This window comes from Microtus oregoni, unplaced genomic scaffold, assembly GCF_018167655.1.
Source record: "Microtus oregoni isolate MIOR12 unplaced genomic scaffold, Mior012 000006F_ref0000085, whole genome shotgun sequence".
NCBI classification, from domain to species: domain Eukaryota; kingdom Metazoa; phylum Chordata; class Mammalia; order Rodentia; family Cricetidae; genus Microtus; species Microtus oregoni.
The window spans coordinates 27,387,043-27,403,884 of record NW_024543065.1 but is presented as its reverse complement, the minus strand read 5'-3'; the positions used below and the strand labels follow the sequence as shown (position 1 = coordinate 27,403,884).

Sequence of the window (16,842 nt, the reverse complement as noted above, 5' to 3'; positions counted from 1 at the left end):
TCTGGAACAGGGAAAACAGTGATACAGGATGGATTCCTCCCGGGATGCTGGTCTGGAACAGGGAAAACAGTGATACAGGAGATGGATTCTGCTCGGGATGCTGGTCTGGAACAGGGAAAACAGTGATACAGGAGATGGATTCTGCTCTGGATTCTGCTCTGAACAGGGAAAACAGTGATACAGGAGATGGATTCTGCTCGGGATGCTGGTCTGGAACAGGGAAAACAGTGATACAGGAGATGGATTCTGCTCTGGATTCTGCTCTGAACAGGGAAAACAGTGATACAGGAGATGGATTCTGCTCGGGATGCTGGTCTGGAACAGGGAAAACAGTGATACAGGAGATGGATTCTGCTCTGGATTCTGCTCTGAACAGGGAAAACAGTGATACAGGAGATGGATTCTGCTCGGGATGCTGGTCTGGAACAGGGAAAACAGTGATACAGGAGATGGATTCTGCTCGGGATGTGGGTCTGGAACACTGGTTTGTACTGGGGCTTAGAAGACCTAGCACTTGAGATGCTGCCCCCAGTGACAGGTTATGGGACATTTACACATCAGTCCTGCCTGTGTCCAGTTGAAGCCAGATATGAGTACACAGCTATGTTCTTTAGTTTACACAATCAAGTATCTTCTCAGAAACTGGATCCTAGGTACTAAAGGCTAAAGAGGTCATGTTCACTTTGCACCTTGGGTGGCTGATGGGGAGAAACAGCTGAGTAAGTGTGCCAGTTCAGCGTGTGCGGTTAAGCCAGATTTCACTGGAAGGCGGGAGTCCACTGAAAGGCCTTTCCTGAAATGGTGCCAGATTAGGTGTGTCTGCAGAAACCCTCGAGTTCTCAGATCTTCCCAGGGATCCTTTACCCTTAAATTGTCGAGAACCTGGCGGGACCACCAGAAGCATCTCCTGGGCCTAATATAACCTTCAGACAGCTTGCGTGTTCCATGGGAACGTAGCCCCGCGTAATTCATTCATGTTTGCCTTATATAAATCCTACAGTATAAACACGCACAGGCCCTCAGTGTCTTTGTAAGGAGGACAGATATTTCCTTTTACTATGAATTGACCTGGATAATAGCAGGTTTTATTTCAGGCTGCTCAGATCTATCCTGCGATGTGGCATATCTTGGCTCCAAAATCAGCTTTTATACCTGGGCACTTTTGTAAACCTCTGTCACTGTCTGAAGTCAGTTATTTAGACCACAGCCACATGTGCTACCTACTTCCTCACTCTCTGGAACTCCGTGACGAAACTGTTGCAGTGTGCCCCTAAGCAGCATGGCAGGAAGGACAGTGTGGGGACACAGTAACCGAACACCGGTGCCTCTTGCAGTGTAGCGCCTGCGTGGCAAGGACTGAAATGTTGGTTCTGTTGAAACACAAAGAAAATTGGTTTAGTTTTTGTGGGGTTTTTTTTTTGTTTTTTTTTTTTTTTTTTGTTCTGTTTTGGTTTTGCCTCAGACATGGCTTCCCCCGGAGCTCTTACTGATTCAGACTCTAAGGTCTACTTCATTTGTCCCCTTTTAGGAGTGAGAGACAGGCTTTGTCAGCCTCAGCATCCCTGGAAACAGCCTGAGCAGGCCGAAGGGTGGGCTGTCCAGCAGGGACGGCTGCAGACACCGTCTCCTGTCCACATAAGGCTTTGCGGTGTTTTGTTTGCTCTTCAAACACCTCTGCAGTTGATTTCAGAAGAGGTGATCAGTCTCTTTAAAGTCTAAAAGCACAGAGCTGTTCGGGGACCAGTCCAGGAGACATCCTGTGATTCAGACTATGTGCTTTTTTGCTCTCGGATCCTCTCAGCTCTTGTGCTTGCAGTGAAAGGGGAAAGGGTAGAGGACCCTGACCATCCTTCCTGTCAGCACCCTGTCCCCTCCAGACTCCTTCCACAGGTCTGTGCAGGGTGTCGCTCTCCTCATCGTCTGTAGGCATGATGGAGGCAAAATCAGCTGCCTACCGCTAGAGCAAAACTATTGAGACAATCAGCTTCCAGAGAAATGTTGTCATGGCTCTCAGATGTGCAGATTTTAGTCCACGGTCGGTTGACCTTGTTGCTTTCGAGCCTGTGACAAAGCCAAACATCATGGGGGCAGTACATACTGCAGCAGAGTTGTTCATCTCATGGCTGGGACACAAAAGACAGAGAAAACAAGGGTCCCCAGCTCTATTTGCGGTCATAGCCCCAGTGACGTAAAACCTCTGACTAGGCCCCACATCTTAAGATTCCTACCTACTACCTACCATTGGCCCTGTTCTGAAACAAATTTTTCATGCATGGGCTTTGGTCAGGGGACAGTTCATCCAAACTACAGAAGTTTGTACTGGGTAGCTATGCCAGGGGCAGCCAAGGCATCTTGAGGGACTGCATCTGCCCACTCTTGTCCCACCAGGCACTAGAGTTATCTTTGTGTCTTCGTAGACCCAGAGAGCTGGGAAAGACCCTGTGTAGTTCTGTCCTAAACTCTCAGGTGGCTTTCTCTCCCCCCCCCCATCTGCACCTGTTAACTGGCGCCCACTGGAGTTTGTGCACAGTAATGGTGTCCTGTACTGACTTATAAGTCAGCTGACTCAGGGCCACAGGGCACTGGGAGGGGCACAACTGACTCAGGGCACAGCTGGTCCTGGCCTGCAGCCTGTTTTCCCGCTTGTTCTTGCGTTGAGCTGCAGCCATCGGATGGCTCAGTTTTGTGGTTCTGCTCTTCCCACTGAGCCCTGCTCCGTTTTCTTTCTTCACCTCCCCCGTGCTTTGGTTTACTTTCCTAACCAAACCTGGACACTTTCTGTTCCACGTAGCCTCATACATGGGCAAACGATGTTTTTTCTTTATTAATTAAATAATTTTACTATTATATGTACGACTGCTTTGCCTACATGTATGTGCATGTACCACATGTTTGCCTGGTGTCCAAGGAGGCCAGAGGAGGGCATTGGGATCCCCTGTGACTCAAGTTATAGGCAATTGTAAGTTACCATGTGGGTGCTAGGAATCGAACCCAGGTCTTCTGGAAAAAGCAGCCAGTGCTCCTACCCACTGAGCCTTCTCTCCAGCGCTACAATGTTCTATTTTTTTTATTGTGATAGTGACTGTACTTTATCTGAAAAATTTTAAATGTGTGTAGCTAATATTACATAATATCCCCCATCCTTTCCAAAACTGCACGCAATTCATCGCCGACTGTCAGATGAAAGCGAGCTCTAGGGCGTTTGTCTGCAGCACTGCAGGAATCTGATCACTGTTGATCCTGGAGCCCTGGACCTTCAGGAAAGCTTTTGAAAAAGAAATAATAAGATTATCAGTAGTCATCAAAGGAAAACATTTTAAATGGCAGAAAAACAGAAATGAAACAGGCTCCTGATCCTGCCCTGTCACCTCCCATGGGAACAGGAAAACAGAACACCCCGAAACTCTGAGGGGAGCTGGGCGTGTGTGGAAGGGCCCACCTGCAGTCAGGAGTCTGAATTAGTGCTTATGTGAATGCCACTCAGCCTTCCTGGGAAAGGTGGTGTGGCAGAGGCCACCCATCAGCTTCCTGTATTTGATTGTCAGGGTTTTCCTCGGGAGTAGCTGGAGTATGCTTGGGAGTGAGAGAAGGGAGAGGACTCTTAGGTCCTGAGGAAACTGAGTCAGTGCTCTGGACTCTGAGCAGCTCCCCTGCCTCAGGGCGGGTCTCTGTTCTTTGATTGCAAGCATCTGACCCCATGCTCCTGCCCTCCTTGTTGTATAGTTTCCCACTTTGGTAATGGAAACGCACGGGCGACTTCAGCCGCACCGCCGTGGTGTGGGAGTACACGCCGATTGGGGCGCCCCTGGGCTCATTGCAGGGGCTTCCTTCTTTAGCTTGTTCTCGTCTGTTGTGTTTGTAGGTTTGTTCAACTGGGCCAGAGTCAACAGAAACAGGACAGGAACAGCCAGCAGCCGTGTTCCAGGTGCTCAGACGGCGTCATAAAATTGTAAGTACTAGATACAACTTGGAAAACGTTTACATTTCCTTTAACTGTTTATTTTGGTGTGTGCGTGTGTGTGTGTGTGTGTGTGTGTGTGTGTGTGTGTGTGTGTGTGCATGTGCGTGTGCCTGTATGCACCACAACACACATATGGAGGTCAGAGGACAGCACGGAGGAGTCAGTTCTCTCCTTCCACCATACGGGTTCCAGAGATGGAACTGGGTCCTGAGGTGGCGAATGCCTTTACCCGCTGAGCCATCTCACTGGCCTTCTATCAAATCCTTAGGAAATCTCTGTGTCCATGCCACTCGTGGGGCGTGTGTGAGGACTCATGCCCCGTCACGTCACCAGCTTAGATAATCCCACACATGGAAGCGTTCTTCCTGCCACTTTCTTTACTGAAAACTGTCTTAGGGTCAGTGGTGGAGGTGGCAGAGAAGAGGAGGAACTGCACTTGACTTCCCTCCGTGAACCCTACCCCTACCTGGGAGACCTCAGGTCTACCACAAGAGCCTCCAGAGAGCGGTGGTTCTCAGCCTTCCTAACGCTGTGACCCTTTAATACAGTTCCTCATGTTGTGATGATCCCCAATCATAGAATTATGTCATTGCTACTTCATAACTGCAATTCTGCTGCTGTTATGAATTGTAATGTAAATATCTGATATGCGATCACTAAAGGGGTCGCGACCCACAGCTTGAGAACCGCTGCTCTAGAGCAGGGGTGGATTAGGCTCTTCTTGCTACATGACCCTATCATTGCCAATAACTTGGCGGGCGTTAAATGGGAGGTTAGTTAATTCTTAACTAAACAGACCTGTATTCAAGTCACACCACTTGCTGGGCTGTTGCCGTGAGCATACATCTAAAACACCACATGACTGAGGTGCCTCATGTGCAAAGGCGTAGCACCTACTGTCGAGGAAGGTGGCAAGAGGAAGCCCGTGGTCATCTCCCCTGCTAATCAGGATGAAGCATGGGGCTGAGATCAGGAGAGGCCCAGAGAAGACATGCCCTGTTGAGTTTTATAAGATGGGCCATGGTGGGGGTTCAGGTGGGTTGGATGGGCAGCATCTGGCACTGTTGGCATTTAGGAGATGCCCATTTCCCTGTCATAAGCCAACTTGATCAGTTCCGTTGGTGTGTGGCGACACAGTGTGTTGCTCCAGGGGGAAGAGCATGGAAGAGCATAGGTAGGGCCGTCACACCCCTGGAGGTGCTGTCTTCCTCCTGTCTGTGTCTTTTCTCTTCTTATGCTCTATTTTGGAGGCAGGGGAAGCCTATCAACTCAGTTAGAAGCCATTTTTCTTTCCTATAGCTACTTAACCTTTGGAAATTTGAGTTGAAATTGGCAAGACAAAGAAGAAAAGTAGTGGAACAGAAGACTTGGGTGGCTAAATTGTGTGATTCCGACCATTCCATTAGAATAGTAAGATATGGCTTCTTAGGATACGATGACAAAGGGAAAAGAACAAACAGATCTTCCTTGTTTCTCAGCCTTAGATATGTTATTTGTCTTATTTACTACCTACTTAGTTATTAATACACCAACACGGCTCCTGAGTCCAGGCACAGGCGAAACCCGTGTGGATCCAGAAATGTATTTTAACCTTTTCCACTCCCTTAGTCAAGAGTCTTCCAGGAGCGTGCTTTTGTACAGCATCTTCAGCAGGATAACAAAGGCTCGGTAGGTGCTGCCTTCTGCTGTCATGGCAACTGCCACGCGTGTTTTGGGAGAGGGCTGTGTGTGTGCCCTTTAAACTGGAACTCCATAACCAGGTTCTGAAAATGTCAACGGTTCGTTTTTAGATCTCTAGAACTGTGCCCAAACCAGCAGAAGCCAGGCTTGTGTGAGGCCTTGAAGCCTCCTCTCCTGCAGTTTAGGTTCCAGTATGTTTAAAATGATGACAAGCTCACTTTAAGTTCATATGCCTCTCCGTGTTTGCTCAACCCTGGTTTTTCCTGAATTTCTGAGGCCCCCAGCTTTCATTTTCTAGAGTAGAGAGAAGTTACAATAGCAAACGTTAAATATATTTTCACTAATAAAAACTCCTAAGAGGTCCGTGGCATGAAGGTGTTCTAAATTGCAAAAACAGAAACTTGGATGGGACAGCTAGATACTTCCCCCCGAGACCTTGCAGAACGTGCCTAGTGGTTCACGCTAAACCTGCACTGGGCAGTTGTCTGGGTTGCCAGCACGAATACACAAACTGTGTGTGGCAGCTTTCTGACTCACAGCCCCCTGAGTGTATGGCTGGTAACCAGGAAGAATGACGTCACCTTTTTACTGTCCGTTCAGTGTGAGATGGCCTCTGTCCTATGTGCTTTAACCTGTATTGACTCAATTCCCATAGAAACCTGAGGAAGCAGATTTATTATGCCCACTGTACAGAGTGGGAAACTGAAGTAAGTGCAGATGTGGTAACTTGCCCAAGTTGCTTCTGGTGCCCATGATGTCTGCCTCTTAGCTACAAACGTTTAGAGCTGGCAGCTGCCTTTTTAACCCCTGGAGTAGAAATGGAGGTTTATTAGCATTAACAGCCCACATTTTGGTCTTGTAGCATTACCAGGGTCTGTAGATACCTATGTCTCCTACATCTCCACTGTGCTTTTCTTGAGTCTTATTAAGGTTTAAGAAATTATACCTTTGTTTCTCTCTCTCTCTGTCTCTGTGTCTCTCTCTCTCTCCCTCTCTCTCTCTCTCTCTCTCACACACACACACACACATACACAGTCACACTGAGACTTCTGGGATAAATATCTGAGTTATTGGAGACCTGCTAGGTTACTCAGAGGGTAGCCTGACTCTGTATTCTCCTCGATCTTTATAACAGATCTTAAGTTGGATGCTTAGTAAATATTCATTGAACTATACTAACCCCCAGCCCACTTCTCCCAGAGTCTGTATGAGGTCCCCTGCATCCTACTGACTTCATCATCTCCTTGGCCCCCGATGAACACTTTTTAGGTGTACCCCTCTTCTCTTTCCCCCTCATTTGCTGTTCTCTGCCCTTGTTTCTTTGTTTCCTGCTGAGTTGTGAAAGAAGTGAGCATCATCAGCCTTTCAGCCTTGTCCCTTTCTCCCTTGCTCCTGGAACCCAAGTGGGACTTGCTGTGCCTGGCAGTTAGGATTCTGTAAGGATAGGTGGCGTGTCTCTCTGTACAAGGCCAGCATGCTATCATTTTCACACCCCTGCAAATGCTCTGGGAGTTTTCATGCTGCACTGTCAATTAGTCATAGGAAAAAGACATGATATGATCATGTGTGCTCTCAGTGCCTGCTGCTCTATGGCGTACATATTCCAGGAGGATGCACATGTGTGTTCTAGGTGTGCTCTGTGGTGTACATATTCCAGGAGGATGCACATGTGTGTTCTAAGTGTGCTCTGTGGTGTACATACTCCAGGAGGATGTACATGTGTGTTCTAAGTGTGCTCTGTGGCGTGTGTATTCCAGGAGGATGCACATGTGTGTTCTAGGTGTGCTCTGTGGTGTACATACTCCAGGAGGATGCACATGTGTGTTCTAGGTGTGCTCTGTGGTGTACATACTCCAGGAGGATGTACATGTGTGTTCTAAGTGTGCTCTGTGGCGTGTGTATTCCAGGAGGATGCACATGTGTGTTCTAGGTGTGCTCTGTGGTGTACATACTCCAGGAGGATGCACATGTGTGTTCTAGGTGTGCTCTGTGGTGTACATACTCCAGGAGGATGCACATGTGTGTTCTAGGTGTGCTCTGTGGTGTACATACTCCAGGAGGATGCACATGTGTGTTCTAGGTGTGCTCTGTGGTGTACATACTCCAGGAGGATGTACATGTGTGTTCTAAGTGTGCTCTGTGGCGTGTGTATTCCAGGAGGATGCACATGTGTGTTCTAAGTGTGCTCTGTGGTGTACATACTCCAGGAGGATGCACATGTGTGTTCTAAGTGTGCTCTGTGGTGTACATACTCCAGGAGGATGCACATGTGTGTTCTAGGTGTGCTCTGTGGTGTACATACTCCAGGAGGATGCACATGTGTGTTCTAGGTGTGCTCTGTGGTGTACATACTCCAGGAGGATGCACATGTGTGTTCTAAGTGTGCTCTGTGGTGTACGTATTCCAGGAGGATGCATCACTCATTAAAATTTGCTTCTGAGAAATGGGTCCAAATACAAGGCATAGCCTCTGTGTGGATGCTGTCTGACTTAGGGTTCTTCTAGTGCAGGAAAGGTGAAATGTAATGCAAGGTAAGGAAATAAGTTTTAGGCTTATGAGATGGCATGGACCCTTAAGGATAACTCACAGCACTGGTACCTACTGCTACTTAAGGGGAGGCAGGCTCTTCCCAGTGGCCAGGAGTAACTCAACTGCAGTTCTTGATCCGACTTCAGTAGCTCCCCATGGCCTCCCCGTGGGCCACCACCTTCCCCAGAAGTTACATCTAGTTTTCTGTGGATCTTTTTATATCTCCGTTGGTAGAAAATGTAAATATTTTATTATTTCCTTTTACAGTTTCATACATGTATATGATGAAGTTTATTCCCTTTCTCCCATACCTGGGACCCTGTCCAATCCCCTTCCTCCCAGCAAGCATTTTATCCTTCATGGGTAACTTATTATTTCTCCCAAACACCAGGTCTAGTCCTCAGAGACTGGAGGGTTAAAGCAGCTGAGAGGCAGTGATGGTTGATGGAAGATCATGGGTAATAATGGCTCAACCCAAGGAACTCAGATGCCCCACCCCATCCTCTGCCCCGCCCACCCTCTGCCCTGTGTCTCTACCTGCTTCCTCCTGTCCTTTAGCCTGCTCTGATTTTTCAGTGTAGTTTCTGTTACAGTTAATCTCTCTCTGTGCCTCTCTCATTCATTTTCGGCCTCATCTTATTTTCTCTTTTCTCCTCCGTCTTAATTTCACCTCTCATCTTCTCTGGTATATGTTTAGCTATTAGAAAAAACCCTTTCGGGGCTGGAGAGATGACTCAGTGGTTAAGAGCACCGGCTGCTCTTCCAGAGGTCCTAAGTTCAATTTGCAGCAACCACATGGTGCCTCACAACCATCTGTAATGAGATCTGGTGCCCTCTTCTGGCGTGCGGGCATACATGGAGGCAGAATGTTGTATACATAATAAATAAATCTTAAAAAAAGAAAAAACCCTTTCACTAGCCAAAGTGCAGATAGGTCTGTGCCATGCTCAGCCATAGTGGGATATCTCTGTCACATCCACACACCCCAAGATTCAGTGAGCATCTCAAAGGGGTGGCACGTAGATTGATTGTAAGAGCCAGAGGTCTAGGGAGCCCAGGACAAGACAGTGTTCTTCTGAACTCAACATGGTGTCATAGCCATGCACTCAGAGCAGCTTGTACTGTGCCAGTCCTGCATCCCAGCGTGCTTAGGGAGGGGTAGGGAGGGGTCCACCAGGACCTGCCCCTAGCTGAGGAGCCGCTAGCAGCCAGTCCTGCATCCCAGCCTGCTTAGGGAGGGGTTCGCTAGGACCTGCCCCTAGCTGAGGAGCCGCTAGCAGCCAGTCCTGCATCCCAGCATGGTTAGGGAGGGGTCCACCAGGACCTGCCCCTAGCTGAGGAGCCGCTAGCAGCCAGTCCTGCATCCCAGCATGGTTAGAAAGGGGTCCACCAGGACCTGCCCCTAGCTGAGGAGCTGATAGCAGGAGGAGAATCAGTTTTCTTAAGGGATGTAGTCTACGGTAGGTTGACTTTGTACCTGTGAATAGCCTGATACCATGAGTACATGGGCAGCGTTAGTTGGACTCCAGTATAAGAAAAGAGAGAGAGAGAGAATGGAATTGAAATTGGCAGAGGAACATAAATAGGGGATGATCCAGGAAGAGTTGGTGGGGGACAATGGGGGAATAAATAAAATCAATATGCATCAGATATATGTATGAAATTCTCAAAGAACAAAGTTAAAATGTTCTGTTAAAAACAGAGGAATAGCTTGGGAGTACACTGAAAAGAATTATTACATTTTATTTAGTATGTGTGTGTAGGTGTCCTTTTTGAGACAGTCTGACTCTATAGCACAAGCTTTCTTTGAGGTCAATAGGTAGGCTACAATAGCCTCAAACGTACAGCAATCCTCCTGTCTCAACATTCCAGGTGCTTCACACCTGCTGAACTACATGAATTAGAAGAAAATTTGCTCCGTTTCTGAATTTAAGAACAAAATAAAGCATGGTAGATTCGCAGACACAGTGATTGGAAGCTCTGGGAAATACACTCCTGTTCCGTCCCAGGAGTTGGCCCGTGTGGAGGGCAGGATGAACAGGAAGCAGTGGATTAAAGTCAAGATGAAAATGCCAAGAGTTGAGAAGGCAGAGGGCCAGGGGAGAAAATAGTGTCTTTATGTGACAGTTCCATGCATTAGTGTCCTCTACTGTTTGGAAAGTCAGATTGATGGAAACAAGATGAATCTGTTGATGCTTCAGAGGCAGGCTGTCCTGAAGGGTCCCTAGCATAGTGAACTGTGCTGGACTGTGGCTACTCCTGTTACCAACTTTTAAGGTATTTAGAATGCCTGAGACTTTAAATTTTTATTCTATTGGCTCTCTTGTTTGAGGAATACGATAGACCATGAGTCTATACCTGCACAGTGGTCCTTGGCATAGGTGTGTGGTCCGACCCCTCTCCTGTGTGCTGTTTTGAGAGACTGTCTTAGCCATCTTGGTATCACTGTAACGAAATATCTGAGGTGACACGCTCTAAAAACAAGCGGATTATTTAGCTCACAGTTCTGAAGCCTGGTCTACAAGAGCTAGTTCCAGGACAGGCTCCAAAACCACAGAGAAACCCTGTCTCGAAAAAACAAAAACAAAAAAAAAAAAAAAAGACTTGGAAGCGTGGCATCAGTGACCGTTCAGCTCTGGGGAGGGGTGCATGGCAGGCATCACAGTGACGGGAAGTGAGGGAGTTCACTTGGTGATACAGGAACCAAGAGACAAGGGAAAGGCCAGGCTCCCTCACTGAGACATCATTCATCCTGCTTAAAGATCTTTGCTGCCCCTACTCTGGGTCCCACCCCTAAAAAGTTCACCACCTCAGTGCCACATTGAGAATCCAGGATACCACAACGCCGGGGAGTCAGGCTCCCCAGCACACTATTGGAAGAGCCTGGGTGACGCAATGTGGCCTTTCACTTCAGAGCTGCGTGGTAAGCAAGAGTGCTGGGCTTATGTTTGCATTTAGAAAGGTTACTTTGGAAACGGTGTAGAGACCGGATTTGAATCAGGGATAAATAACTAATCGATACATCAGGGCAGGGAGAGCAGTGCAGTGGGATACTGGCACCTCAAGTAGAGAAGGGGAGTGAGGCCTGGTGGCGCAGGCCAGTAATCCAGGCTGCTGGGAGGCCGAGGCAAGAGAATTACAAGCTCAGCCAGCCTGAGCTACGGTGAGATCAAGGCTGGCCCATGTGACTTAGTGAGCCTTGTCTCAAACAATGAAAAGAGGGCTCAGGCTTTGGGTCAAGGTACAGCGCTTCCCAGCATGCAGAGCACCCAAGGTTTTGTACCCAGTACCAAGGGCAGGGTTACACGGCCGAGGAGTACACAAAAGGACAGGCGTCTGCTGTTATTTGTTCTCAGTCTTGGGACCCAGGCTAGCCCCCACTGGTGATCTTCTGTATCACACTCTGTATCAAATGCTGGGATCACAGGTGTCTGCCATCCCATGTAGCTCAGGGAGCCATGTGTTGCCAGGAAACGGTAGGTGGAAATCTGGGACTAAGTTGATGGTTTTCCACAAGTAACAGGGCATCCAAAGGACATGCTTGTACCCCAAAAAGCTTTAAAGAGACTCAGGAATCAGGAGATTTTTCTATACTTGATTTTAAAAATTATTTCTTGCTTTCTCTTAAAAAACGTACAGTAAATAGATACATGTTTTTATTTTTTTCCTAGGTATCAGTGATCACATTAAAGTGAAAAAATCTTTATATCATTGATAAAGAATTTATTATGGTTTAACGATATAGTTGGAGCCTACCAAACACTGTCTTTATATTGTGCACTGGGGGAACGGATTTGGATATCTGGAAAGGCCACACAGGGATATTACTGTGGGGTGTTTAGCTTTGTATGTAAGAACCGCATCTGTGATGGTTTAGCATTTTGTTATTTTGTTAGTCAGATGAATAGCTGTCATTTTGTATGTGGTGGGTGTGTGGAATGATTTGGGGCAGATGGGGTGATTGTGGGCTTAGTGCTGTGTCTCTGTGCCTTCCTGACACCCATTCCCATTGTTCAAATAGATGAGTGTCCAGGTATGATGTGCTTGTGGCCTTGGTTTCTCCAGCTCGAGGGGAAAGTCTTCCCAGTTAAGAGAAAATGTGGGCAGAAGACAGTAGCATGCATTCATTTCACATGTGCACATGGTGTGGGCAGAAGACAGTAGCATGCATTCATTTCACATGTGCGCATGGTGTGGGCAGAAGACAGTAGCATGCATTCATTTCACATGTGCGCATGGTGTGGGCAGAAGACAGTAGCATGCATTCATTTCACATGTGCATGTGGAGTGGGCAGAAGACAGTAGCATGCATTCATTTCACATGTGCGCATGGTGTGGGCAGAAGACAGTAGCATGCATTTGTTGCACGTGTGCACGTGATATGGGCAGAAGACAGTAGCAGGTATTCATTTCACATGTACACATGGTGTGTGCAGAAGACAGTAGCATGCATTTGTTGCACGTGTGCACGTGGTATGGGCAGAAGACAGTAGCAGGCATTCATTTCACATGTGCACATGGTGTGGGCAGAAGACAGTAGCATGCATTTGTTTCACATGTACACATGGCTGTACTGTCTTAAGTGTGACTCAGCATTTCTGCAATCTTTTATGCATGACTTTTTAAAAAAGCACCAACCCTATTAAGTCCTAATTATATTTAAAATTTGCCAGCAAGTCTTTTTATTATGTAATTTCCCGTGTTTAATATTTGAATGTTATTACTCCTTCTCCTTATGCTCTCATAAGGAAGCTTGTGGAGAAACACCAGAAACCCGTTACATGTTTTCATAGTTCAAGCCATGCTTCCAGCTACCCTCCCATTCTTAGAAAGACAGAAAGTCCTTAGTAAATTGATGATGCATGTGGCAGGTTGATTCTGAAGCAAGTGGGAAAAGGCCAAGCTGACTGAGAGCAAGTTCGTCTGGTTTGTGGCCCCAATCCCTAGCGTGGCACCCGATGCATGGTGGCAGTTTCAATCTGGATAGTGTGTGGCTGCAGGTGGTTGTACCCCTACTTTAGGGATATTATACATGATCACTTGTGAGGGAGAAATGCCAAGATATGCACACTGAAATGTGTGGTAGATGGTGACCCACGTTTGTAGGCTTTGATCTTACTGCACTTCATCTTCCATTCTAGACTCTGCAGCTCAGAGCTCTTGGCCGTGTCTCATGATTGTTCTCTGCGGAGAAATTGTGACTGTCGTTAGTTGACGCAACCGTTACATTAGTGGGGTAGGGTAAAATGGGTCACACATTTTCTGATATTTTATTTCCCACTGCTAACAAATTGTTAGGGCTTTTAATGGCAGAATTCTTTTCTACATTGTAACCAGTTCTTAACGTCCTGTGAGCAGTCTGCGTAGACTAGAACCGTAGTTTCCCAGTTTGCATTGGTCCGTTCCCGGGCACATGGAGCCCTTTGACTTTATGGATTAGAGAACGTGTGTTATGATCTCAGTAGGATAGAGTGGCGATGTGAGGTCAAACCTGTTTCTGTCCCCTTGTGACACCTACTTTACAGCCACAGTTTCTGTTCTGTGTGTGTGATGTAACCAAAATGCCAGCTGAACCCCGAATGTCTGAATGAAAAGTATCCTGTCTTTATCCATAAAGAAAAGGTAATTGAGACCAGGTAGACTTCTTTTTGTAAAATTAATTTGAATTATGGTTTAATTACATCAGTTTCTCCCTTCCCCTCTTCCCTCCAAAGCCATCCCCTCTAAACTCATGGCTTCTTTGTCTTTAATTAATATTGTTATACACACATATAAATGCATAACTATATATGTGAAGCATGATTAATAAAAACTCAGGGTCAGAAATTAAGGTTCAACCTGAAGATCTGAAAAGCAAAACAGCCAGCCACTGGCTCTTACCTCAACCTCAGTCTGAAATGGCGACCCTGCCTCCTGAAATCTCAGGGGACTGTGTGTCTGAGAGCTGTCTTCCCCGTTTTACAGTCATCTCTAGGGCTGGGATTAAAGGTGTGCAACACAGGGATTAAAGGCAGGCACTACCCAGTTTCTGTGACAACTGATGTGGCTACTGGAATTAAAGGTGTGTGTCATTATGACTACTGGAATTAAAGGTGTGTGTCATTATGACTACTGGAATTAAAGGTGTGTGTCATTGTGACTACTGGAATTAAAGGTGTGTGTCATTATGACTACTGGAATTAAAGGTGTGTGTTACCATAATCTGGTCTGTAAAGCTGACCAGAGGGATTGACTCAGATCCTCAGGCAGTCTGTGTTTATTAAAATACATTTGAAATGCCACTGCTATACGTGTGTGTGTGTGTGTGTGTGTGTGTGTGTGTGTGTGTAACCTGCTGAGTCAGTTTAATGTTGCTTATGTGTGTATGGTTTCAGAGTTGACCACTTGATGTTGGGTTCTTGCCCACAAAAGACGAATTCTTCCTCTCTGAGCATTTCTTGGCTGCCTATAATTTTTTGTCTAGGGGTGGGGCCCCATGACTTTCTCAACCAGTTTATTTTGTTTTATAATTATGTTAGAAACCCATTACTTAACGTCAAAATAAAATAAATTGAAGCTTTTTAGGTATCACACTTCAGAATTTATTTGTTCTTAGAAACAATCTGTTGAGGCTTATTTCAGAATATAAATGGCGAACTGCTATTCCTATGTGGTATAGTTTGAAAATAGAAAGTAATTTAACTAAAATAAAGTTAGTGTGCTCAACTGGATTTATTTTTTATAATAAAATAGAGTTAAGAAAACGGATCTAGTGGTATTGCCTCTGCGTGGGCCTTGCACTGAGATCAAGATGTGAAGCCTAGCTGTGATTGCCCTTCCCCCACTCTCAGATACTCACTACAGGGACTGGAGACAGAAGGGAGAAAGGGTGAATGAAAACGGCAGGAGAAATGGCACCCATGCTTAAGTAAGTCTTTGATAAATTAGTAAAAATTGTTAAGTAGCCTGTGAACGTGTCTCTCCGGGACTGTGTGTGACCAACGGGGAATACATACATAAAGTGGTGTGGCCACTCCTCGGTAGTGTGCTTGTCTTGAGGGGAAAGGACTTGTGCAGTGTTCTAAGTCGTGAGCAGCACCCCCCGCCACACACACACACACACTTTCTCCAGAACCTGTGGAAATGACTGACAGCAAACCCGTTTCTCCAGGCCTGGGTGTTTGGGTACACTGCCACAAAAATTAGCGAAGAAGCCTTTGTTTTAAGGAAAAGAGTCGACAGTATTGGTTACCAATAACAGGGTTATTGTCAAGTGGAAAGCACGTTGGTTTTGAACGTGTGCTTGTTCAAAAATACATACAGAGTTCCTGACAGGAGTAGAAGTGAGTCTTAATGCGTGTGATTTTAATACTGTTAGAATAAAACCTGCTATCTGCCATCTGGAAGATTGTCAGAGCTCGATGGATTTTAACACAGGCTGTTAAAAAAATCATGTGTAGGTGAAAAACTATACTTCAGGTTCGAGACAGAGCGTTAACAGTTTGTCCGTCCGTACAGTTTCGGTCCCGTGTTGCAAACCTTTGAAGCATTTGTCAGATTCTGTTGTGGTAGTTCTAAAATATCCAGGATTATTTAGAAGGCCGTTAGGATGCACCTTCCAACCAAACGACATCCTAGCTGACGGTAGAAGTGTTCATTTGTTTCCACACTTAAAACAAAACAACAAACACTTGTTTAAGGAGCAAAGAAAGCAAGTATTTTGTTTATTGGGTTTCTCCCAAAGCTCCCTGGGCCTTTTAGAGTGCTTTAGATGACTCAAACATTAATGTCATTTATTCTCTTCCCTAAAAGGCCAGAGGCAGGGTCACCTGCAGAGTGGACTCAGGAGCTTTGTGTGGTCCTGGGGTGCTGTCACAGCCTCCTGCAGCCTCAGGGAGGCGAGTGCTTCTTTCTCTCACCTGCACAGCACACTTCCTGTCCTTGTGTCCCAGTGGATAGAACTGGGTCACATGCCAACCCTACCACCGCATGGCTTCCTGTGAGTGGCTGAAAGTTGTTTAATTTAGAGTGCATGGATATACTAAGGCCACACACACACACACACACACACACACACCCTCTATGCTTGGCCAGTTAACTGGCAATTCCTTTGCCTATGTGTCCATTAAGAAAGGCAGCATGATTCTGGGATGTGGTCCCACAGCTGCCATTGATGAACTGTGTCCCTGCCTATCTGAGCCCTGGCTACCTCTGTGAAGTGAGGGCCTGGGCTGCAACACTAGCGCTGTGCTCATTGACTTCTTGGTTCTTTTATTACTCACTCGCCCCCCTCATTCAGTGATACCCACTATGCTTACCCTCACGCAAGACACAGCGGAGGATGCAGATCCTCACTAAAACACTGTTCATTTACCCACAGCAGCTGCCCACCCTCCTGCACCAAGAGCACAGTGAAAGCCCAAAGGCGCAGACCATCGAAAGTGGCTTTTCACTAGCAGGAAGTTCATGAAATAAATAGTTTAATGCCCTCAGGAAAGAGCCCGTGCCGCAAAACTCATTAGTAGACCATTACATCGTGTGTGTCTTCTCTTGTCTTATTAAAATGTAAAACGTATTCAGCAGGGAAATACAGAGCGCAAATGTGTTTGGAACGTGATAAGGGCTCCAGGAGGCTGCGAACGCTCCTGCTCGCTCAAAACCAGAAAGAGGGTGAGATAGGGAAGCGGTCTGTT

At 46.5% G+C, this 16,842-nt stretch overlaps 1 protein-coding gene across 1 annotated transcript in view; it reads left to right on the top strand.

Annotated features, from left to right (window-relative positions):
- The window catches only part of Fig4 (FIG4 phosphoinositide 5-phosphatase), a 109,549-nt gene that overhangs the window by 77,266 nt on the left and 15,441 nt on the right, over positions 1-16,842 (top strand). Inside the window, exon 22 of the mRNA XM_041653675.1 lies at positions 3,863-3,949. Coding sequence (XP_041509609.1) covers positions 3,863-3,949 — 87 coding nt within the window. The remainder of the gene's footprint in view (positions 1-3,862; positions 3,950-16,842) is intronic.